Here is a 25,239-nt window from a genome sequence, read left to right as displayed (position 1 = left end):
CCACACTGTAGATACGGGCCGGGTCAGGGTGCCGCCCACACTGCCGACGCCACATCCGCCATATATTCCTCTCATTTGTCGGAGGCTGGTTCAGACGTAGTGAATATGACGATAAAATTAACAAATGCAAAGAAGGTCCAGGTGAGTGCAGATTTGTCAATAGGTATTAGAATGTTTTTACCACCACTCCAAGTCAAACTGCTGATTATCAAATAAGAAACTAGCATACTTTCGACAGAACGTCATATGACAACTGCAGTGCGCTGGTTTTCATTCTGATTTCCGTTTCATTCCCGCATCCCCCGCTGTGCGCCGGCGTACCTGGCCGGCTCGGCCGTCCGCCGTCCGTCCGCCGGCGGCAGCGGCGTCTTGTCGCCCTCCTCCAGGCCGTTGAACAGCTCACTGATGCTGGGGGAGCCCAGGTTGGACTTCTCCGGCGGAGGGGCGCTGACGCAGGATCACATAGAAGGCAAGCACCGGCAGCGGCCACAGGTCAACACGACGCCAATGTTCGCAACTGATTCACCAAATCAACGTACCGTTTAGGAGATGGCAGCATCAATGCACCGACACTGAATGTTGTGTCATTTACCATTCGCATCTCATACATCTTTGCTCCATGTTTTGGAAACGGTCACTACTCTCGACTGTATTAGCTCGGTGGAGGGAGCTTTATCGAATGTTCTACCAATATCTGACCTTAGAGCGGCGTAGGTCCCCTACCCACGGTCCTGACACTCGCCACGCCTCATTGCTAGCCTACCTGGGTTGGACGAGGAGCGGGGGCGGCGGGGTCCCCTTGGTCGGGAGCGGGGGCGCCGGCGAAGCGTGGCCAGAGTCGCCCGCGCCGCTGCAGGCACCCAGTCACAGGAATGGTTAGCGGACGAGCCAGCCATGGAGAGCACAGGTGGTGCCTGAATTTGACTTGATCAAAGTAGAATAACGAGTTGATGCGCTGGCGTCAGCATCGTTGAATAAGATAAAAATATCCAATGAATATCAAAATCGAACGCAACCCGATAACAAAAAGTCCCAGGACATCCTTTCGCTTTCTCATGAGTGCTGATGTGCTCCAAATCGAACATCGGGCTTGCCTATTGCGCTTCAACTGACCTGTCGTCTTCATCCTCGAATGGATTTCCAGGAGCTGGCATGCTTGTAGAAAACAAAACCACGCACGTTGGTGCCGATTAGACGAATGAAACACGTGAGCATTGAGTGAGAAGTGTTAAGTTATTCAACGCATCACAAAAAAAAAAGATTTAGCCGACACGGCTCTCACGGGAATAAATCCGAAAATACATGAAAGGAAATGGAATGCATGACGCATGAGAAATTATCACTGTGTATAAAATCAGCCATAATAAGCCAATACAACCCAGAGTTATTCAGATAATCCGGGGTTCATGAGCCACTGTATCACGGCTAACAATGAAGTAATAATGAGGTGCCAATAATCCCCTCCTAATACAGACGTAAACATCACGCAAGTACCGTCGCCAACTCAAACTAACCTGGCGGCCGGCGCGGGCTCCTCATAGAAGGGGTTCTCGGGTGACAGCTCCGCCTCGGCAGACTCTCTCGGGGAACACAGCAGTGCCACGGGTCACACACAGGGCGGAGCACGCCGGCACCCGGTGACACAGACTACAGACCAACAGACGGACACTCTACCCACCAGAGATACACTGAGTCCCGTGCGTGGTGAGAGGAAATCGTGAATCGTGCGCACTCACTGCACATCATGGTGTTTATCGAATGGCAGAAAACGCAGGTGGACGAGCGAGCCATATACGACGGTGCGTGCACACTCTCTCAAACTCAAGGTGTGGATATCTCAAACATATTGACCGGTGATTGCGAAAGTCAACCTTCAGGAGACCACAAAATACACACAAAGTAACTAGTATGCCTCAAAGTGTTATGGTTCATCCGAACGCGAAGATCAGAGTGCTGAATCCACAAACTACGCGAGTGCTGTGCGGAATACCGTCAACTTTGTGGAAAACCAAACCCGACTGGAATGAGTGCATGCTGAAATGTGTGATGGAGTATTTGATAACAAAACTTCAAATACCCACGAAAGTCCAAGTTAAGTCAACAAGCAAGGAGACCTAACAGACAAGGCACTGCCAACAAAATCAACCAGCTTCACCATATACAACATACCAACCATTCAAAACCAATAGGTAATGAAGTTCATCAACCATCAATCGCAGGCCACAGTCCAAACTAAGCAACCATCAACATTCAACGAGAAACGACTCTCCAAACTCAAACAATGGGCACGCTGGCAGTGAACGATCCAAATCAATCTGGCTCTCTATCACTCTCACACCCGCCGGCATTCTCCGATCGTCAACCGCGTGCTGGGTGGATAATGACAGCTCCGCCGGTACCTGGGCAGGGCGAACACGCGCTTCTCCTCCTTCTCCGCCAGCCAGGCGGGCGCCGGCGGACTCATCAGCTCCCGGTACACCTGGCGAGCCGGGGTCGGTACCGGAGGAGTCTCCGGCCGGCCGGCCGCCGCACGGCTGTGCCACTGACGTACGAAGTTGGGCGACAGTTTCGGCGGCCCCACTGGACCGTCCGGTGGTCGCAGCTGGTTCCTGGGGCGGTGGTGACACACGGGAGGTCGGCCGGGGGAGTGGGAAGGGGTACTGGGTGGTGGTCGGCAGACGTTAGGCCTGGTCAGTGAGTCAGGCCCAGTCAGAGTTTGTGAGTTGGTGAGAGTCAGAGAGTTGTGAGTCTGTGATGTTCCCTGGAGACAGTGGATGGCATCAGTGTTCACAGGGTGGGAAGCGTCACAGCACAGTGCACTTAGCGGGCAGTGTGTGGGACGTCAAATAAAGCTCACAGCGATCGGTGCATCGTCTCCGCATCCTGGTATTGCGGTCACAGAACGACTATGGGGTTAACACACAACATTACACAAAAAGAGCGTAAATACACCTACAAAATCTGCATGAATAGCGAACAAGACCTAGTCCACGGACCACGGGACACGTTTGCTTGTATCGAAACCGACACGCTACCGCTTCACTACGGAACAAAAGCATCTGTTCGGTCCGATAACACAAACACAGCTGATCGTGTCAGGGATAACCTTCAGACACCGGGTCATTGCAATACAGGGGCACAGATGGCGGGTTTCGTATCGCTGGTTATGAGGTGGCTCAGGGTACCCAGCACAAACTCAGCTTTTTATGCCGGTCAATGAAATACGCCCCTACAAGCATTTCATCTACTTATTGAGTGGATTCTTGGACCGGAGGGTTTGTAAGAAGAAAAAAAAAAACTTACGAAGCGAATATACCTTTCGCTTATATCATACGATTCATAAGGAAATTACAGCTGGTACTCTGTAATGCTGAGTACGTTTTGAGGTAGGTCGAGTATGGATGAAGGTCGTACATCAAGTGACTGGGTTTAGGGTATGACAACCATAATCCCCTCCCCTCCCCTGCATCCAGCCATGCTGTTAGTAACACTCCTCACACCCCGTTCCGTTTTAACTCGTGCATCTATTCACGGACCGCGCCGAGCGGCCGGGAGGGCATGCAGCCGTTCGGCTCAGTGCCAACTCGACGGGAATCTGATCGCTGAGTTCGCACTCAGCACATCTGTCCCGTGCTGCAGTGGTCAGTTGGTGGTGTGTACATTGTGACCCCAGCAGTCATCAGACCGTAGACAGCGAGTCAGTCAAACGGTTCGGTTACCCGCTGACACACGCCGCACAGTCTGACTGTGTAAACCAGCTCTTGGCATGACCGTCTGAACAGCTGGCACGGCGCTCCAGTCAGCTGGCGGTCCAGTCAGCTGGCACCACCGGTCAGCCCGGGGGCAGTACCCGTACCCTCCCTCTCCCACCCCGCCCACTGCACAGCGCTCGCAGCCGTCCAAGGGTGCGGTATTCTCAGGCGGCCGCCTCGGGCTCCGGCCGTGGCTCCGGTGGCAGACATGCACGGTGTCTCAGGCAGTACCGCCGTACCACGATACCGCAGTACGATGGTACAGAGGTGGGTACTCGGGACGGGTACTCACCCATCACTGAAGGGGCCGTTCCATTCCTTCTCGCCCCAGGGGTTCCGCAGACGCACCATGTAGATCTTCTCCCGGCCGCTGCACGGGACAGGGTGCGGTCAGTAAAAGCCGTAGAGAGAAAATAGTGAAGAGGGAGGCAGAGACACCTCAAAATGCGTGCTGTTGCCAGTCAGGGATTATTTATATTCAATAACACCTTTCAAAGTTCCATAAGTTCAAAGCAGAATGATAACGTTCCTTCAGAATTACTATATTCAAAGGTAGTGTGCCACCTTTGAAAGATTTCCCATTTTATTTTTCCTAGGATAAGAAGCTTCTGTTTTTACCTAATATCGCAAAAAAAAATCAAAAATGGGCCTGGAATAGTGCCTTTTTCGCCTAAAAGTTTTTCGGTTTTTAGATATGTATAACAACTGTAGTGGGCTCACCTGCAAACAGGCGTCGGGCAACAATCGCGAATGCGGCGCACTTGTGACAATAAGCAAAGGTCATTATAGTGTTACGACCATACGACGTACGGGAATGAGTTATCAGCTGTCTAATCGTAGACAACACAATGTCGAGCCTTAAACTGTAAGCCCGTATTGTATTGTTTCTTTTATTTGGCTGTCGAACATTATTTATGGTTTGAAATATGATTTTATGTAAAATAATTGATATGAAAAAGCCGTCTTATAAGTTATGACCCCATTTCACCACACGCAAGTGGCAGAAATGACAATGATCAGCTGACGCATTTTTCTTGGCCGAAGTCAGAGCGCGCGGCCCGACGCACCACGCGTATTTGGAAATTCCGACCTCGACGAGCATCAGAAGCCACCTAACAGGCGTGTTCGAAACCGCAGGAGATGATGATGAACGGGTTTATCGAAACTTGATTGGATGAGCATATCGGTAATAGCGATTTCAGTGTGTGCATTTATTGTTCATAGTGGTGTGAAATGTGGTTGGGGTACGACCGACAACCCGTCGGGGCGAATTTCGCACTGGGGTACTCAAAATTTGAAGAATTTAAGACGTTTCCATGAGTTTTGAAGGTATGGATAAGTTCTAAAAATCCGGTTCTCCTTATCTGGGCCATTAACTCCATACGGTCCAAGAAAGCTGGCACACTACCTTCAAGCATCATGCTGCCTGCAGTTGATTAATAGTTTGGCCGCTAAGTGCTTCATTTTAGGCCAGGCGACAGTTTATTACGGCTGCACAAAATGAAACAATGTCAGCAAAGGTCGTCAGCCTTTACTCCACCACTCAAACTCGGGCACAAATAGTCCCTTATCGCGTAACAGCTTGTCGGGGTATACACTTCCGACATACCCCTCCCTAAGTGCCTGATAGTGTCCGGTCGTCGGGACAGACTCACGTGAAGAAGTTGACGAGCGTGGTGTTGCCGATGGGCACCTTCTTGATGGCCGTGATACCGTAGGCGTGTCCCTTCACCAGTCCGAGCTCGGTACGCTGCTCCACTTCGGCCTTACTGCGGGCCTGCGCCGGGACGAGAGGTGGTGGACAGGTCAGGTCAGGAAAGGTACACTGTGTAGGTCATTCGTAAGGTCATGTTCGGTTTAGTCGAATAGATGATGATGTAATCTCCTATAATGAACTTCTGAATATCTGTCGACATGCGTGTTCACGTATTTTCCAATACGCGTGTTCACGTATTGACCAGACAGCTCCAAACTATAGTATCTGACGGCGAAATAACAGGTTCTATCGGTTTTTTTTTTCGACAAACACGAAAACACACAGTCTGGCCAGCGCGTCTCTGACGCGGCGTCAACAACAGCCGCTGAGTGGATGTCCGCGCTCCGCAGTCAGTCTGCCATGGAATGTCAAAACATCAGGTTCACTAACCTCCGAAGCGAAAGTGGTCACAATGCTAAATTGAAGTAATATGACGGTATCGTGTAATTACAGTCAAAAAACACTTTAAATTACGATCAAGAAATCACATATGAATCAAAATATGAAATATAAGGGGCCTTGGAACACGTCGCCGACTACAGGCCATTTTGATGACAGGAGTCTGAAAAGGCGTCGCTATGTCTGGAAGCGTCATACCTAGCCAAGTTACGAGGATAGACAGTACGCAGAGGCACAGGCGGCAACGACGGCTCAGCGACTAATTCATGCACCCTGAGTAGGTATGTTGCTGAAGCTCCTGATCAGTAAGACACCCGGTCAGGTACCCAGGGGCGCGCCTTGTGATCTAATGTTATGTCGGACGCCGCTGGTGACGCACAACGGGTTTAATTTGTCATTCAATACTGTGCTAGACTGAGGAAAGCTGTTTTAGCGCGTACTTCGCGATTTCACCTCTAATCATAGCACCTGTGATCCCTTCAACCTCCTCCCCACCTTCCCACCCTAGCTCCGCCAACAGTGGTTCAGCAGCGGGCACTCACCGCCACGGCGGCACACATGAGCGCGTAGTCGTCCATCTCCCTGCGCAGCTGCTTGAAGAGCTGCGTCTTCTTGGTGTCGTCAGAGCGGTAGCCGCCCTCCAGCAGGTCGATGGTCGCCGACACGCCAGAGGTAAAGTCCACCAGCGCGTCGCACAGGTTACCCCCGTCCAGAGACTCGTACGAGGTGTTGATCCTGAGCACGGAGAGAGGTGGAGCATTTGATGCAATTTTAGGGTCATTTGGGTCACCTGAAGGCTTGAAGCCCGTACGGGGATATGGGAACCATCATTAGGAATATTGTGACCGTTATGTGAGAAACGGATATAAGGTGATATTCGTCACCGGTGGAACTAGGGGTATAAAGACCGTTGCAAAACAGTTGTGAAAAAGCACAGTTGGATACTGATCAATCGAATAAACGCCATCATCCTTGTACACGTGTGAATTGAACGACAGCAGTGCTAACACAACCACTAAAACATGATGTAATACAGGTAAAATAAAATAGCAGCCCTTTGCATTGTTGACATCATGCAAAACTTGTCATCAACGTGTCACCAGCGTGTGTTTGAATGGGCTTATCGTAATCCTCTTTCGTTGTTGATCAATACGATTACCCGGTGCAGGGACCACAGTTCCAGTCATAACTGGATCAGCCCGCTGTTCCAGCCACCGGCCTTCATTTGTCAGTGTACGCTGGCATCGATCCATATCGAAGGTATGCCGCCTGCACAACATAACAAACCGACGCACAAAGCCATTGGATACCGAGACCCCTCACAAAGAACAGTCGGTATCGAATCAACGGCGATGTATCAAGCTATCGAAAATCAGACTACAATCAGAGAGTGATAATGTAATACGGAGATTAGGCGTTGAACTCGGGAACGTCGGGAAACTACCATTCCTTACACTGGCATACCAATCTAGATTGTGTGTCAAACGGCGGGTCGAGGAAATCCGCCGGGTATTACAAAGAGATATGAAACATACCCACGCTTGATGACCTTGGTGCGCGTTGCACAACGCAGCTTATCGTACTGCCTACATCATACTAGCCGAGGACTGACGTCAGCCGTCTTTGACGCGCTTGAGCACGTCGTATCAACTATCTAGCGGAACGACGCAGTAGGAACGTCGCAAGCGAACCAGTTATCTGCCCTTTAGTTTTTACTCTCCCGTATGTATTGCCTCACTTGCCGGTTTGTGTGGACCACCAGGCGATTACCATCAGGGGCCTATTATTGGAATCCCGTCCGTGTGGCATGTATCGCACGCAAATAAACTCGTGGGAATTGAACCCTACGGCACCGCCCACCGTGGTAACAGCCACAGACCTGTGAAGGGACCCGGGCGACAGGGACGTACTAATCTGACTGACTGGTGTGGCTAACGTGATACCGACATGGGTCCCAGACAGCAGATAATACCAATATAATGCGTGCACTCACTTGGCGTATGCCTTTTCGAGGAGCGCCGACCAGAACTCGCTGCGCTCCCGGCTGTGAGTGTAGATGAGCTGACCGTGGACGGTGGGCAGCTGGTCGTCAATGACCACATCCACCCACTCGCCGAACCGCCAGAACCTGAACCACAGACCACGGAGGCGTCACGAATACGGTCAGAAGCGGAGACGCGTACAGAGACGTCACTTATACGGTCAGCACTGAGCACACACTCCCAACCAACGGGCAATCGAAGCGTAATTCAAAACTAGGATTTCATTTTACATGTACCGTGAACATGTTCAAAAAGTGTGAATATACGGAGCTAACTCAAGACAAATCATTTTAAAATGTATGATTTCCATCATACAAAACATATCTCCGCGACTTAATATTGGTGGTTGCCGGTTGGTTTGGTGGTGTAATGTGGTTAACCCATATCAAACCAACTATGCCACCACCGCCAAACATTTCTTTTCGGACGCCATTTAATTGCGTCCCAGAAAAGTTATTTCTGGCACCTAAAAGCTGACTCGCCCCAAAATTGGTCCTCAGCACCTATTTGGTGGATACCAGCACCAATCATGGAAAATGACCTTAATTAGCTGTTTCTGGCACCTATTCATCGGTACGCCTTACTCTTTTTTCTGAATCTGGCACCTAAATGCTGAGCGTAGCACCAATCTAGTAGAAAAATGAACTACTGGCTGGTAGAATCATGCTGTTCTGGTATAATGACCCCTGGAGTCTAGCCTAAAGGTTGCCAGTGCAGCTACACTCTAAGACAGCCCCGTAGTGATCTCAGCATTGTATATGACGTTTAAGTAAGCAAATAATATTGATTTGTTTGAAAAAACAATGTCATTTAAATATCTAAAAGTATTTATTTGTAATGCTTAAAGGGAAACATTTTTGTGAGTAATTGTCTCGATTTTGACCATTAAAACGGGTATTGTATTTTTTGACGTCATCAAATAGCTCCAAAAAAGAAATGTAATGTTTTTATTCCGTTCAAGGCCGCTGAATAAACGCGGGATCTTACGTGGGACATTGCCCGTTGTTCGCCGCGCAGAGTTTTGCCGTGGTTGTGCCTTTTTCATCCGTTTCTTACTTATGTGTGCATGAAGCTTTGATTTTGTTTTTGGTTATTGTGTGGCCGGTCAGTCAAACGCCCCTGTAGAAACCGGATGCTGCGTTTGATCGAGATGGAGTCAGACGATGATTGCAGAAAGCTAATAATATTGAAAAGAGGGCCGGTTGCGTGGCATGTCTGTTCAGAGTTGACATTTTGCTTTACTCCAGTTTATGACCTGAGAGCCTGGCTGGAAGTGACGGATCCAAACTTTTCACGTTAAAATGGCTGAGGGTGCAATAATCTCTACATAGCGGGCTGGTAGGTATAGGAGCGTCTTGCTATGCTGCACCATAGCTGGCTAGTGATTCTCTTTTGGCTAGAAATGGCATTAATCATTATCTCCACTGGCGAAAATGGCACTTGACATCACCGAATGCAACGTTCATGTTTGTTAGGATACATAAAATCAGGAAGATTACGCGAATTAGGTAGGCAAACGTGGAATAAAATAGGTGCTGGATGTTTTGGTTTTGGTGCTGAATCAGCAAACAGCAAATACGGAGTTCAACTAGACGATCTGGCAACTTTAGGCTGTGTGGAAGCAATTAGGTGCCAGATTTAGATATTAGGGTCGAATAAGCATTTTGGGGCTGATCAGCAATTAGGTGCCAGAAACAGCTTTTTAGGGACCAGAAACAAATATACCCCTTTCTTTTCAGCATTGACAAAACCGATACATGCTCAATTATTTGAGAATGTGAAAACAAGCCGAACCCATCATTCTTGCCAATTTAATAATCGTTAATGAAACGGTCTAGCATGTCGTATTCACTTTGACAAGTAATATGCGGCTCGCCCACCCATGCTATTCGTTGCGCTGCGGCAGCCTTCAGTTCAGTGAACCCGCTCTTTGCCGTCCATCGATCGTGCCGCTACAACTGCACAGTGCACACTGCACAGTGTCGTGGCTACGTGCCGAGCTGACGTCATGCCCCTCCGCCTACCCTGACGTCATACCGTCGGTCCTAAAGTCGTACTCCCGGTGTGGTATCGGCCTTGGGCGGGGAGCGTGGCGACTGGCGACCCCATTCCTGACATTACCACCCCCCATTCAATGGTCACACGCCGGTATCGACCATGTGCTACTGCCTTGGAGCGGACCTGCGAGGGACTCACACAGTCACTGCTCGTACCTGCCGCGCGGCGTGCTGTTGGATACCGAGCTAGCAGCAACAGCCCGGCATACAAACACAGACACAGACACACACGCAGACACACACGAAGACACACACGCACAATCAGACCGGAACACACACCGATACTACGACGGCTCGATACCGCCTGCCAAGTCGGGGCCTGATGAAAGTCACGAACCAAATAAACATCGTAAGAACGGCTGACACCCACGGAATAACGGGCGGTGTGAGGAATTACAAAACAAACGAAAGATTGGACCGACAGCAAGCTAACCAGAACGCACACAGGAACAAAACGAGAACACCCGATTTCCTGGAGGAAAACTCAGGAATCAAATTCTGAGCATAGCCTGCACTTCTGAACACAGCACTCACCGGAAGTGGAATATGCCGGCGTATCGTTTCGGATCCTCATCGCTGTATTCCTGTTCTTCATAGTCCGGGATCACCTATAAACAAAGAGAAACATTACTTGGTACGACTTGGCGTAATGTAGAACAATGATTGCGTAATGACTTCCCACAATTAAGTCTTTCTTCTAAATAATGATTTCCTCCAAAGTTCCTTCATTCCTATTATTTATCTAATACTGGAAGCATTTAATCCTCTATAAAGGTGTCAGCGCCCGCCGGGAGATGCCACTACTGGGATATAATGGATATCTGTAAGAATCTTGGGATATACACTGGACAGATATTCACCGAGCAGATATTCACCCAGCAAGCGTTGATGTCTTTTGCACGTGGTCCATCGTGAAACGCCCATCAACACTACATGCTCGTAAGTTACCCGTTACCGTAAACCTGGCGTCCGTTGATAACTTTTGTCGGTTCGCGGCCTCACACCCCAACCAGTCAGTCTGCCGAAGGTTTCCTTCCGGCGCGCTCACCTTGTTCCAGAGAACCTTGACACCGGCGAGCACCGAGCACGCTGCAACGAACCAACAGTTGCCCAGCTGACCCTGTGTGACGTCACCCGTGCCGACGCCGTCCACGAACAGACGAGGCTTCTCGCAGATCTCCTGCGTGGAGGGAGGGCGCGTGAGGTCGGCCAGGGGCTGACAGAAACAAGCAGGACGGTATAATCCTACTGACGTAACATAGGTATAACTAGTTAGTTGATAGTTGACTATTCGTGTGCTTCAGTACAGCTTTTGCTGATAGAGCTGCATCTCGGGTTTTAGTTTAACGTCAAAGAGGCGGTCTAAGTATCTGAGTCATTCACAGCCGCCGGCTCAGCACCTCTGCGGCAGCTGTCGCGCGACCCGATGAGTCGAGCTCAGCGATAGTGACGTCAGATATGAGTCAGTCGACAGTAAACAGAGCGTGCGTTCCACCGTGGTCCCGCTCACGGCACGATGGGAGCTAGCGGCGTGCACTGACGGCGCCCATACGGCGGGCGACGGACGCTGAGCGCCCGGCTCACTGCCAGCACTCGTCCAAAATGGCTCACATAGCACATCCGGGTTTTAATTAACGCAAAGTTTAAAGCACCGTCGGCTGGAAACTGCATCACTGCAGCATCGTCGTCCGGAGAGCTGTACCGCCGCGGCAACGGCAGCCTGATGGCTTTACCGTCCCAGCACAGACAGCCCGGGGGCTGTACCGTCGCTTCCCCGTCATCCCGGGGGCTGTACCGCCGTAATATTTTGTTTACCTGTATTTATAAACCGCCGGTGGAAACCGGAAGAGAGAACTGACTCGCCATCACATTAAGCAGCACTTCAGTAGGTGCTAAGTAGGCATCGGCAAAAAATACCGATGTAATGGATGCGTAACAGATATCCCACTTATCCGCGTGCTATTATTGGATGAACATATTATAACCTGTTTTTGCCAATGCTAATAAACAGCCAAGGCCGTTGCATTTGCTCAGCATGCCAATCAAATATTTCGCATCGTGACTAGCGCCTCATCAGCGACCAATGACCCCCAGTACTCACGTGCGGCCTCTTCCAGACCACGTTGGCCGGCGGTACGCCTTTGGGACTGATGGAGCGCGCGGCCGCGGGGAACTCCGAGTCGGTAAACAGCACCCCTGCCGGGACCGGAGACGGTGACCAAAGGCAGTGCCGCGATACGACACAGGATACAACCCAAGCTTTGCAACCAGCACAATACCAGTAAACAACCAAGTTGCAAAGGTTGCAAACAGCCATACTCATACTGGTACATACTTGTGCATGACATCATAATGAATAACTGATCATAGTTTGATACCATTTTACATTTTAACCTATTTATACCTTTATATTCAATTACATCACCATGCATAATGTTTATGTTGGCAATAACAAATAATCTACTGGTAAACTTACCTGCCCCTTGACACTTTTTCTTTAGTTTATCATAGTCTTGGCCTTTGAATTTTTTAATGCTTGAGAACAGGCCCATCTTGTCTCTTGATCTTGTATGAAACAGTGGCTAAAATGATAAAAACTTGTTAGTTTATTGACAAAATGCAATAGCATGAAAGCAACCATGAAGCACAGTGCACAAAGCAATTACAAGTGGAATTATTCTGTCATCATTTTTTTATAGGCTTACATGTGACCAAGTTCATTGTGATAAAGGAGACTAATAGTCAATAGGGTCACAAAGTGGGATTCACCAAACACTTGTGGTGCATTTCAAGCCTCATGGTTTTCTTAAGCAAAGCACTGCTTTATGCATAGATTTTAAGTGGGCCACTATTTGCAGTGAGTAGCAGGTACTGAGTCTCTCAGTTGCATTGAGTTTCATAATACTGCTGCAGGATGAAGTCAACCCAGTTCTTTGTGAATTCTACTCCTTAGACTTGGCAAGTTCTGATCATTGTCAACATACACACTCACTGCATAGTTTTCATTGGTTCTGCAATCTGTGTCAGCATCATTCCCAGCACAATACATTTCCAATACACTTTCAGGCAGAACATATGTGGTGATTCAATAGTTGGAGAATGGTCTCTTTACCAGCTCTTGGGTTATGTGTAGCTCCTAACCCAAAACCACAAAGTAAGTCAGGTACGTTGATTTTCAAATGAATTGAAAGTCAAACTGATCTTTTCCAGGATCAGAGTATAGAGTTGAGGTTGAATCAAACTACATGTATGTACCTACATCAATCTCAAATCTGAGGCCAGTTTTACCAACAGAAAAATAGCCGGCTGCAGGAATTGTTTGCCTAAAGACCGCTTCACATACAGAGCATAAACAATAGCCCAGCGTGTTTACACTCTGTATGTGTAGCGGTCTCCAGACAAAAAATTCCGGCAGGCGGCTATTTTTCTGTTGGGAAAACTGGCCTCTGAAATTGAAATGAATATCAAATGAAATAGGTATCATGGTGGGTACCACCGCACACAATAAAAACATTTAAATATGTTTACAGCTTTGACACTGACAGGTGACATGCAAAAAAGTATCAGATTACAAATACAGTCAAACCATATCCATGGTCAAGCTTAAGTTCTCTGAAACTGCAATATAACACCAATATCAGCATATTCAATAATTACCTATATTGATATTGCATTACACAATTGCAATACCTACAATACTTTCAAGAGAGCAGAAAGAATAGTTATAAAAAATAATGGTAGAACCGGAGTAAAGGTAAACTTTCACCCACGGTATATAGAAAACTATCTCACCCTTGATCTCACCTATCTATACAGCCTCGCCTTGTGCCGCAACGGAATTGGAATGTATCGCATCCCCGCCCATTTCAGTCGGTGACACACCAGGGAAATAAGCTAATATTAGAGCGCTCTATTTATTGCTCCCGCTACTTCACCGTCTCCCATAGGGCCCTGTGTTGAGCTGGTGTCGAGGCTCTAAAAATGACGCCGATTTTTGCACCCTTCTCACGAAAACCGCTCGGACCGCCTGGAAACTAATTGTTCCGCTTTAAAAATTTCATGGTCGACGGAAAAATGAACGAGGAAAAGATTGGTCCTGAAATAATTCTGAACTCCCTGTAGAACATATCGAAATATGGCTGCAAACTAGGAGCATGTCAAAATCGGCAAAACAATACAAATAAACTTACCGGGATTTTTTTATTTTCTATGCATCTGTGTATGAAATCAGTCGGTTTTTCGGAAAGATCATCTTCTGTTTAATAAATAATTCCACAATTGAAATCGAGAAAAAAAACATTTCTGCTGTGACAGCAGTTTTGGCATTTTGCCAGTAGTGTGGCGTGCGCGGTGCTGGGTAGTCGTCGGGACGGAGTTGTGAGTATTTTCGGTGTTTTAAATTGGTTGATGGCCATTGGAACTAGCTTTATATTATTTCCTACAAATTTTTGCATCAAATCATGCTTTGAAAGACCATTGAAACCCCTTATCTCTTCATGAAACACGATCATATTCATCGTCGACGAAAATGGCGCGGGACTAGATGTGCGTTTCCATCGAAATAAATCGTAAATTTAATAACAATTGATGATAAATATCATATTCTAGTGACACATTTTCATAAGATAAGGCATAAACTTTGCAAGGAAGTAAACATTGGATAATTGGATTCTTATTTTGCTCACATATCCTTGTAGTAGTCAAATGGCTCAATTGTTAGATAAATGTAAGTATATGTTTTGGCTTGTTGTTTGCTGTGAAACCACCCAGCCACTTGCTGGTTGAGTGGTTTTCTGATAATTACCTGATAATCATTTCTCCTTTTCCTTAAAAGAAACTAAAATTATTTTCAAAGTAACCCATTTTTAGGAAAGGCGGCTGGCTCATTCACATTTCATGTTCTTGTTTTGTTATTGCTGGCAGTATTTGATACAAAAAAATGCAATATGAACTTTTTGCAATAATAAAACTTAAGACAAACTTAGTTAATGCATCAAACACCCAACAGAAAGATTGCGAGTCCTTGTGACGTGAAGTAGAATATTCTATGAATGTGTTTTATAGAATATGCCAAACTTTAAATTGATTTATTATTTGATACTAATAGCTGAGCATGTGAATTATGCCACAATATAATTTCATTTTCTGGTTTTGAAATAGCCGGCAGTATTTTACTTCAACAAATGTAATATACATGGAATACATGTTATGTTATGTTAAACGTTTAATAACAGCCAACAAGAGGGGCTGTTTCAGCAGATAATGTTTGTACCTTATGCATTACCTTTCTTTTCTGCAGGACCATGCTTCCGCTGGGTGGTCAACATTTGCCTCCTGAAGAAGTTGAGCAACATGAAGACCACCAGATGAGGTGTCTGCAGTTCATGTGGAACGCTGCAGACTCAAAGTGTTATGCCAACCACAACCAAAATGCTGTGATCATGAAGGCATGAACCTCATGACAGCAATTCAGATTTGCAGTTGTACCAAAGTGTGATTCAAACCACCTGTGGCATCTCACTCAATGCGTGAACAGCGTGATCATTGTGCAGTGTTCAGCTGCAACTAAGATATTTATTAGTGACTTGTTTTGCAATTAGCCACCAAAAGCATTTTTTGGGCTGGTTGCTGTAATTTGTTGTGCACTGCGCAATAGTGGTAGTGTTTTGTCACTTGTCAAGTTGTCAGTTGTGCATGTTGCATGCAGGGGCGTCGACACCGGTCCGACTTTTCCGACTAGTCGGACCACTTTTTCGACTAGGCGGTGCCCTGCTGTGGCTCGCGGGGGCCCCTGCTGCAGACCGCGGGGGCCCTACTGCGGCTCGGGGGGCCCTGCTAGAGACCGCGGGGGCCCTGCTGCGCCTCTGGGGCCCTGCTAGACACCGCGGGGCCCTGCTGCGGCCCGCGGGGTCCCCTTTTGCGGCCGCGGGGGGCCCCTGTTGGGGCTCTCGGGGGGCCCTGCTGCGGCCACGGGGGCCTCTGCTGCGGCAACGGGGGCCCCCCGCTGCGGCTCGCGGGGGCCCTGCTGCGCCCTCGCGGGGCCCTTCGCGGGGGCCCCCCACCGGTGGGGCCCTCCGAGAAAAAGTCGGACCAGTTTTCCTTACGCGTCGACGCCCCTGGTTGCATGTTTCTCTCCCCTCGGCCTTCATTATCAGTTAAGTGGTGAATTGGCATCACTCAGTCTCCTCAGATCTCCATTGACTGTCTGTCAACCACCACCTAACTTGAGACGGTATTTGCTAATAGTGTCAGAAAAGAAGTGATTGTAGACATTTTAGGAATATGAGCTCCGTTTCATGCGTGTTCCAGTGGTCATTTTGTCACATGTCCCATAGTGTAATAAATGGAAACTGTTGTTCCCTTTTGAAGGTACTCGCGGATGCAGAAAGCGTTGGGCCTAATTATTAAACGCACCCTCCTATCAGCGACACACGAAGTCGACAAATATCATCCTTTTTAGAACAGGAGGAAACGAAAACTTGTGAACATAGCTGTACCTACAACAGTGCATAAGGCATTGAAATTCTGGGAGTTTTTGAAATTCGGAGAAACTCGAGTTGTCGACAGGTATGCCCCCTTGTAGTCAAAGACCGCCTTAAAACAAACGTCTACAAATGAAGGCAGTATTCGTATGTTCGTTGTAATTGCAGCAGCCTAGCAACATGCATTGCGGTCCGATGGCGAAATACATTCGTGCTAAAAAACTATGCCGGCAACTGCCAATGTACTTAGGTCATTGGTGAGGAGAGGAAGGGTTATGTCAACATCATAGAAATGGCTTCATCTATTGAGCTGTGCCTATTGTGCATAATTCAACCAATCAATGCATTTCGTTTCTTGCAATCTACTCATGCTATCACTCCAGCTTCAGAGTAATCATCCCATATTGAACGTCTAAAGATATTGATTTCTATGGCGGTTTGCAATTGCTAGCCACGTCTTATCTCAGTTTGGTGGCCCCGCATCGGCCCACTCGGCGGCTCTAAAATTGACTTACGTAGGAGGATGGTGGCTTTTATTTTAGCTTCCCCGCTGACTGCGGGGAGCGCCGTCGCCGAGGTAGGAGCAATAATAAGCTTATGTTTGGGACTAATTTCCACGCTTAATTAACATTTTGATGTTATTGTAATTAATTCATGTTAATCTTTGACGCATTCTCTTTCTATTGATACCATCCACCAGTCTGAGAAGTGCTGCCTGGCTGCGTAAGGGCCGATAAAAGATCACGCTTTTAGGGGTATCTCTTCAACATGGGGCAGGAGCAATAAATAGAGCGCTCTAATTTTAGCTTATTTCCCCGGTATGTCACCAACTGATTTGTTTTTGTTATTGATCAAAGCATTTTCAAATAAAGCAGCAACTCTGTTCGAGTGATAAAAGTCGCAAGCTGTATGAAGACTTTTATCATAAATATGCGACTTTTACGCCATATTTCCCAAGTTGACGGTTCACTATAATTTAGTTTCAAAGCCAGATTGCGGCGACTTCCCTGATATCACATAAAATTCATACATCTTTTTAGATACTCTTATGATATGTAAGCAAAAAATTTAAAAAAATAGAAAATTTTTCGTGATGCCCGGTTAAAATCAACTGTGAAAAGAGAATAAGTAAAAGAAAATGAGTTTCATATCTTGATTGGTAGCTTTCAAATTACTTGAATCTGCGTTATTGGCACATAAATTGCCAGGGCTTAAAAGCAGCATTTTCATTTATTTTTCCCATTGTCTCAAGCTAAAAATGTTTTCGCCTTTTACTGCAGTTTTTGGCGTCCAAAAGGAAAAATCCTGAACACCCTGAAGGATTGTCTCAGTCACGCCAGATTTGTATAGGGTCATAGAACATTGACCTCTATAAAACCAATAGAGGTACTAATAGAGGTCAATGTCATAGAACTACGAAGTTATTTGTAAAACATTTCAATTTGTAAATTTGTAAAATTGTAAAACAACAAAGGGTTCGGTTGGGGTTACTTGTTGATTGTGTTTTTTTTTTTATTCTGACAGCACACCTGTGATGACATTGCAGACCTAGGACTGCCAAATATTTTGTGAAACACTCAGGCAAAATGAGGCAACCAAAATTTTCATTAATGCAAACCAGTTTCGTATAAAACTGATAATCTATGGATATGGCATGTGTTTGCGTTTCTTGAATGTACTGAAAGATGGCAGGTCACTTATGTGTTATTGCATCTCCCATAACATCCCCATGAGAAAGAAATGTCTGGCAATCCAACCTCTTGGTGTGCCACATGATTAGGTAGCAAAACCAATCATAAAAATCCCCCATGCCATTCTGCTGCAGAGTCATTCTGTGACATCATATTTTGGAAGCTCCACCCAAACCTATTGCCCTGCCTCATGATATGTACTTTGCATGCATAATGAAATAATATTCCATTATAGTTTGGAGTGAAACAGGCCTAAGGAAAGTGCGGTAAAAGTATACATTAGGTCCGAGTGCCTGTTAAAAGATAAATTTTTCACATTCTTACATTATTTGACATCCTGAATCCAAAAATGATACTTACATGTCGTATAGTATGCTTTTCATAATCGGTTCGCCACTCGGACCTTATATATACTAATACCGAAAGTGCACAGGGCAAGGAACAGGGTAGAGCACAGAGCAGGCCGCAGCTGGCACATGGCAGAGAATAGGACACAGGTCAGGATACAGGGCATAGCACAGGGCAGTTTAGAGGGAAGGGTGAAGGACAGAGTACAGGACAGAGGGCAGAGATCTGGGCACAGGTGACATGGTAGAGAAAGGGCAGGACAGAGAGCAGAGCCTAGGGTGGGGAGGCAGGGCAGAGAGCAGGGCACAGGGTGGGGAACAGGGCAAGACAGAGAGCAGGGCACAGGGTTAGGAACAGGGCAGGACAGAGAGCAGGGCACAGGGTAAGGAACAGGGCAGGACAAAGAGCAGGGCAGAGATCAGGGCAGGCTGGGGCACAAGGGAGGACAGAGAGCAGGGCACATGGCAGGGAACAGAGCAGGGCATAGGGTAGGACAGAGAGCAGGGCACAGGCTGGGGAACAGGGTAGGACATAGAGCAGGGCATGGGGTAGGACACAGGGTAGGGAACAGGGCAGGGCACAGGGTGGGGAACAGAGCAGGACAGAGAGCAGGGCACAGGGTGGGGAACAGGACAGGACAGAGAGCAGGGCACAGGGTGGGGAACAGGACAGAACACAGGGCAGGACAAGGCACAGGGCAGGACAGGGTACTCAGGGCAGGGACACAGTGGGTCAGATCAACAGGGGCTATGTCCCAAAGTGTGAGTGAGGGGCTGCTTCCTGGAATGGCAAAATGGGATGCAATAGCTGCCTTAAAATAGGTCCTGCAAGGTGGGAGAATTAATCTCATTGTTGAACCACTTTGACCCTTTTCTGCCCATTGTTCCCAGTTACTTCCTCCTGAGCTGCCAATGGCAATGGTTCTACCAGAGAGGGACTGCGACCAGCTGTTCCTCAGCCTGTCGGCAGTAGCGGCGCTGCTCACTCGGTTCCACGTGTGCGCCGGCCGTACCCAGCTGCTGGTGAGCGGCCGGCGGGGCGGTGCCGTGTCGCTCTCCTGTGCCGGCTGCCAGACTCAGGTTGATGGAGTTCAGGATGAGCTGGGGCCGCTGGTGCGCCGGCGGGCTGTTGAACTGTGCAGTGTGCTCGGCCTGGACGAGGCTGGCGTGGAGCGGCTGCTGGCTGTGCTTCGAGGCCAGCTGGGCCAGCAGCAGCAGCAGCAGCAGCAGCAGCAGCAGCAGCAGCAGCAGCAGCAGCAGGTCAGCCTGGAGTCAGAACAGCAGGCCAGCGCTGTCCAACAGCAGCAATATATCGAACAGGAGACCGTGAATACTCAGCAGGTGGAACAGCACAGAGGTGCGGTATCGTTACAGGAACATGGCAGCAAGGTGGAAAAGGGACCTCCGTCAGAAAAGAAAACAAAGTAAGTAATTACAGTATGCACAATACTGTGTGCCAATGCCTCGGGGCCCTGTTTCACCGGTGATAGCAGCACGCTACTATCAAATTGCGCGAGCTGACGTAATGTGATGAGGTCACACTAATGACGTTTCGTGTAATCCGTGAGCTGCGTTTGGAACAGAGTTGCTGTCTCGTTGAATTGCGTTTGATACATTCGTTTGATCGCACGGCCGTGAAGATGTTAGCAGCAATATTTGATGACATCACACAGATTGACGGCGTCATGGCTTGTTGATGTTTCCATGGAAACCCAATTTGACACGTGTAATAGCAGCGTGCTGCTATCACCGCTGAAACAGGGCCCGGGGGTCGGGATTGGACTCATTAGATCAAGTAAACATTGAACATTGAACTTTTTTTTTGCTGTTTTCCTAGTGTTTTCATTTGGTGGTAGGGGTCTGATTAAATTAAGTTGGAGAGCCTGTTTCAGAATCATGGGCGGATCGTACGACATATTTACTCCCTGACTTACACGGTTGTGCGTCTAGTTAGCTACATAACCTCTTTTGCAGGGCTGTGTATAAGAGTGCCCGATGTGATGTTTGCTCCAAGGTATTCTACAAGCGAAGTAATCTACGCGTGCATATGCTCCGGCACCTGGGTACGTACCATACCGTTGTGTGCTTATTTGTATTTGCACAGTATCCGATTCGATAGATATCGTTGACTCTGATGTTGTACAGTCGTGTACAGGTTGATGATCCCCTACTCTTTATCCACCGGGTTCCTATGGCTCAGCATTGGCAGCAGCCGCCTGGTACCGGTAGGCTGTGCCGCATGACCCGAGAGTGAAGCGGCACAGTCTACCCACGCCGTTTGACATCGGCTCGGGTCGCCGGGTGGAGCGCTTTGTAAACCAGCTGTTGCGTCAGACCAGCGCGTGGGAAGGGGCTCGTCTCGGTGGTTGGCGTGGGCTGGCGAGTCACGGCGTGGGGCTTGTTGGTGGACCATGGGGGCTGGGCGGGTGTGTGTGGTCACTTGCTGCATTGCACATTTTGCGTCGCTTAACAATTGCATTCCTGTTTTTGCTAGGCACAATGCACGGAAGATCCAGCGAATATAATTTACTTTACTTGTGCATTGTGCAAAACGTGATTTGGCACGGTATCGAGGCAACCATAGGTCTTGTGCCTATGCATGATATTTAGGCAATACGTTTATGAAAACGGTAGATTGATGCTGGATGTCAATTCGTATTGCTAAACGTCGGCACGTATTAAATGAATGAATGAATCAATCAATCAATCAATCAAACAATCAATAGACATGTATAAAACCGTTTAAATGGCTCACAACCACTAATAGCAATCACACCATCCTAACTCGGAAAAGCAGCCGGAGCCCTGATGAGGCTCGAACCGGGACTCCACGCTGTAAATTTTGCCAATGATCCATATCATTCCACCAAGCTAGAGTAACCGGCGCCCGAACCCACAAAAACATTAATTGACTTTGCCGCCGACCTCCCGGCCCCGCCGCCCGCCCCGCCAGACTTTGCCCCGGCAATAGCCACCATCCGGTGTAGCTCAGCGTAGGAGTGCTCGACTGTCAAACTGACCGGTAGTGAGGGGCCCGGTTCGAAACGCTTCGGATGCTGGATGTTTATTCCTCGGTGGGAGGCTTTACGTTTAGTCCACTTTTCAGAAAGAGCATTTGGTGACTGACCTGTTTTCTTTCTTTGCTGCAATTCATGAGGAGACCGCATGCACCCTTACCTGTCCTTCCGCACCCCACTTGGGAGATGGGTGGCTGCCCCCCCCCCCCCACGGGTTTGTGAATATCTCTAAAACAAATTTTTGGAGGAGGGATACGATCGGTTCTATGCGACAAGTGACCACACACGCCCAGCCCCAGGTCCGCTCACTCCCTACCCATATCACCCCCTCCCCACACCACACTCCAGCCCGCCTCATCCACCGAGCCGAGCCATAACGAGCCTCAGCGCCCCGGGGCGCGACCTGTCAGCGAACACTGTATATAGGTATAATAACAGTGACAATATATCAAATCCGTGAACTCCTCTATGAATGTCGTCTCGCAGATCCGGCAGATTGGGCTTCAACGACTGAATGTTGAGGTGTCCAATTATCAGGTCTGGTCCAGTGTCGCCGTGGCGGCGCCAGCTCGCGCTGCCTCGATGTCCCCGACGCCTAGACGCGCCCCTGCCCCCGCGGCGCACGCAACCGCCGGCCCGCGTCCCCGCCGGTTCGCTGACAGGTCGCGCCCCGGGGCGCTGAGGCTCGTTATGGCTCGGCTCGGTGGATGAGGCGGGCTGGAGTGTGGTGTGGGGAGGGGGTGATATGGGTAAGGAGTGAGCGGACCTGGGGCTGGGCGTGTGTGGTCACTTGTCGCATAGAACCGATCATATCCTCCCTCCAAAAATTCGTTTTAGAGATATTCACAAACCCATGGGGGGGGGGGCAACCACCCATCTCCCAAGTGGGATGCGGAAGGACAGGTAAGGGTGCATACGGTCTCCTCATGAATTGCAGCAAAGAAAGAAAACAGGTCAGTCACCAAATGCTCTTTCTGAAAAGTGGACTAAACGTAAAGCCTCCCACCGAGAAATAAACATCCAGCATCCGAAGCGTTTCGAACCGGGTCCCTCACTACCGGTCAGTCTGACAGTCGAGCACTCCTACGCTGAGCTACACCGGATGGTGGCTATTGCCGGGGCAAAGTCTGGCGGGGCGGGCGGCGGGGCCGGGAGGTCGGCGGCAAAGTCAATTAATGTTTTTATGGGTTCGGGTGCCGGTTACTCTAGCTTGGTGGAATGATGATGGATCATTGGCAAAATTTACAGCGTGGAGTCCCGGTTCGAGCCTCATCAGGGCTCCGGCTGCTTTTCCGAGTTAGGATGGTGTGATTGCTATTAGTGGTTGCGAGCCATTTAAACGGTTTTATACATGTCTATTGATTGTTTGATTGATTGATTGATTCATTCATTCATTTAATGCTTGCCGACATTTAGCAATACGAATTGACATCCAGCATCAATCTACCTTTTCATAAACGTATTGCCTAAATATCATGCATAGGCACAAGACCTATGGTTGCCTCGATACCGTGCCAAATCACGTTTTGCACAATGCACAAGTAAAGTAAATTATATTCGCTGGGTCTTCCGTGCATTGTGCCTAGCAAAAACAGGAATGCAATTGTTAAGCGACGCAAAATGTGCAATGCAGCAAGTGACCACACACACCCGCCCAGCCCCCATGGTCCACCAACAAGCCCCACACCACTCGCCAGCCCACGCCAACCACCGAGACGAGCCCCTCCCCCCGCGCTGGTCTGACGCAACAGCTGGTTTACAAAGCGCTCCACCCGGCGACCCGAGCCGATGTCAAACGGCGTGGGTAGACTGTGCCGCTTCACTCTCGGGTCATGCGGCACAGCCTACCGGTACCAGGCGGCTGCTGCCAATGCTGAGCCATAGGAACCCGGTGGATAAAGAGTAGGGGACCATCAACCTGTACACGACTGTACATTGCATTCGACTTTCGATAAACGTGCCATTTGGAGCATGCTGCAATTTGTGTATAGTGCTTTACGAAACATTTCGCAATGGCAAAACAAATACTACTTGCAGCACTGAATCTGACGAGCCTGTTTAAATACTGAGTGTTGCGAGTGACGTGCCAGGTTTTTAGTCTCGCTATTTCGTACAAACCGAACTCAAGCACGCCGTTGGCCTCCTCTGCCGTATAGCCAGCTCTGCTGTCTGACGTGACGTTTGCCTCCCGTCCCGACCCGGGTGACCCCTGTCATCTTGCAGGTGTGCGACCGCACTGGTGCCAGAGCTGCGGTAAGAGCTTCTCGGACCCGTCCACGTTCTCGCGGCACGTGGCGTCCGTGTGCGGCGGCCAGCGCCACCTCACGTGCCACGTGTGCGGCAAGGCCTTCTACCATCAGGTGAGGGAACTAATTACGACAGTCTGCCAGCATAGGGACAGCCAGGTGATTCCAGGCTGTCTTTCAACTTACAACCAATGTAGGAAATGAAAGTTGTTACGGCAGGGAAGCAGTAGTAACATTTCGTGTTGCTTAGTTAGCTTACCGACACCGTTTAATTCGCCCATTTTGACTGAAGATGAACTAGGAAACCACGAATTGCATTGAGAGGTTCTTTCGGGGCAGTAATGTGAAGTAATACTGCCATGCGCCTGGCTATAAGTATTTGCGTGTCTTCTTCGGGCAGGCCCATCTCAAAGAGCACCTGCGGAAGCACACTGGAGAAAAGCCGTACTCGTGTGAGGTGAGTGACTGTCTCGAGGGTTTCTTTGATGCCGATAAGCTGACCAATCCTTCCGTAGTTCGGTGATCGCACCATCTGTGCTTGACTGTGCTACCCTCTACCGGCCGAGCGTATCGGAGCCACCCGATGGGTCTGAGGCGCGCCCGGGGTCTGCCGTTAGCTGCTGGGCCGAGCTTACAGGTCCTATCGCTTAGTAACTTGTATGTCCAGCACCGAAACCACCCCCGTCACAGTGTTGGACCGTAGAATCCGTGGTCCATCCCCATGCTTGCACTGACATCGAGAAATTCGTGTAACGAATCTAAATCGAGTCCCCGCTCCAGCTAATATCTGTCTTTCTTTGCCAGGCCTGTGGCAAGAGCTACACGTGTCAGGGCAGCCTGCGGCGACACCGCGCGGGTCAGTGTGTCGGTCACGGCGCCGCCGGGACACACGTATGCTCCGTGTGCGGTAAGGCGTTCCGTCTGGCGGAGGCGCTGGCTGCCCACTGCCGTCTGCACGCCGGGGTTACACTGCCGCCGGGCCGACTACAGCGGCGTCAAGGGGAGGGGGTAACTGGTGGCATCCCGGGCGACCAGCCGATAGGGTTGGCCGGTGCCCCTGGTCATCCGCCGGTGGGACAGGCGCCTGGTACTCCCGGCCCTCCTCCGACGAGACTGGCTGGCACACCCGGTCCGCAGCCAGCGGAACTAGTCGCCAGGACAGAGCCGCCGCCTGCAGACGGAGTGAGGTCGGGTGTCGTGGCTGAGCGGCGGGATGCTGGCACTCCTCGGCCGAGTGTAGAGGGGGTCACGAGTGCTCCGTCCCCTCTCCTGCCGGCCGTGAACGTGACACAGGTGAAGCCGGAAATGTTCAGAGTGCCCGTCTGATTGAAGTGGAGCTGAGATCTGGGGCATTGCTGGGTCGAAATACGATGTCTTTCTGAGCTGTGTGAAGCGACTATATTGACCTGATATAAATTGTCTTTTCGATGAATATATCGTGCATTTTGTG

General features: G+C 49.2%; 2 protein-coding genes and 1 long non-coding RNA gene across 19 annotated transcripts in view; 1 reads left to right on the top strand and 2 right to left on the bottom strand.

Annotated features, from left to right (window-relative positions):
• LOC122366260 (calpain-5-like) overlaps window positions 1-17,198 on the bottom strand; it is a 27,564-nt gene extending 10,366 nt beyond the window's left edge. For 2 of the 11 annotated variants that reach the window (XM_043338270.1, XM_043338276.1), the window contains exons 1-9: window positions 13,811-13,949; window positions 12,483-12,588; window positions 12,108-12,202; window positions 11,055-11,186; window positions 10,541-10,614; window positions 7,901-8,035; window positions 6,450-6,642; window positions 5,408-5,529; window positions 4,045-4,122 (exon numbers count right to left, since the gene is read on the bottom strand). In XM_043338270.1, the coding sequence (XP_043194205.1) occupies window positions 4,045-4,122; window positions 5,408-5,529; window positions 6,450-6,642; window positions 7,901-8,035; window positions 10,541-10,614; window positions 11,055-11,186; window positions 12,108-12,202; window positions 12,483-12,558 (905 nt within the window). In that variant the 5' untranslated portion in view covers window positions 12,559-12,588; window positions 13,811-13,949. The other 9 variants (XM_043338269.1, XM_043338278.1, XM_043338274.1 and 6 more) reach the window with 9 other exon arrangements.
• LOC122366262 lies at window positions 781-1,851 on the bottom strand. Its single transcript, XR_006253860.1, has 3 exons — window positions 1,515-1,851; window positions 1,114-1,155; window positions 781-850 (listed from the first exon to the last, which is right to left on the bottom strand). It is a non-coding gene; the product is annotated as an uncharacterized LOC122366262 (long non-coding RNA).
• On the top strand, window positions 17,003-25,239 carry LOC122366261 (zinc finger protein 668-like). 7 transcript variants are annotated; one of them, XM_043338281.1, is made up of 6 exons: window positions 17,003-17,065; window positions 19,418-19,950; window positions 20,501-20,589; window positions 23,767-23,903; window positions 24,190-24,246; window positions 24,594-25,239. In XM_043338281.1, exons 1-6 carry the CDS (start codon window positions 17,012-17,014, stop codon window positions 25,113-25,115), a joined length of 1,392 nt encoding a protein of 463 aa, XP_043194216.1. In that variant the 5' UTR covers window positions 17,003-17,011; the 3' UTR covers window positions 25,116-25,239. The 7 variants fall into 7 exon arrangements, with proteins under 7 accessions (XP_043194216.1, XP_043194223.1, XP_043194221.1 ...); XM_043338288.1 differs by lacking the exon at window positions 17,003-17,065 and adding an exon at window positions 17,822-17,874; XM_043338286.1 differs by lacking the exon at window positions 17,003-17,065 and adding an exon at window positions 17,827-17,839.

Source organism: Amphibalanus amphitrite, unplaced genomic scaffold, assembly GCF_019059575.1.
Source record: "Amphibalanus amphitrite isolate SeventyFive unplaced genomic scaffold, NRLGWU_Aamphi_draft 000793F_arrow, whole genome shotgun sequence".
Lineage (NCBI taxonomy): Eukaryota > Metazoa > Arthropoda > Thecostraca > Balanomorpha > Balanidae > Amphibalanus > Amphibalanus amphitrite.
Note: the sequence above shows the minus strand (reverse complement) of the source record. Positions and strands in the feature narration are given on the sequence as shown.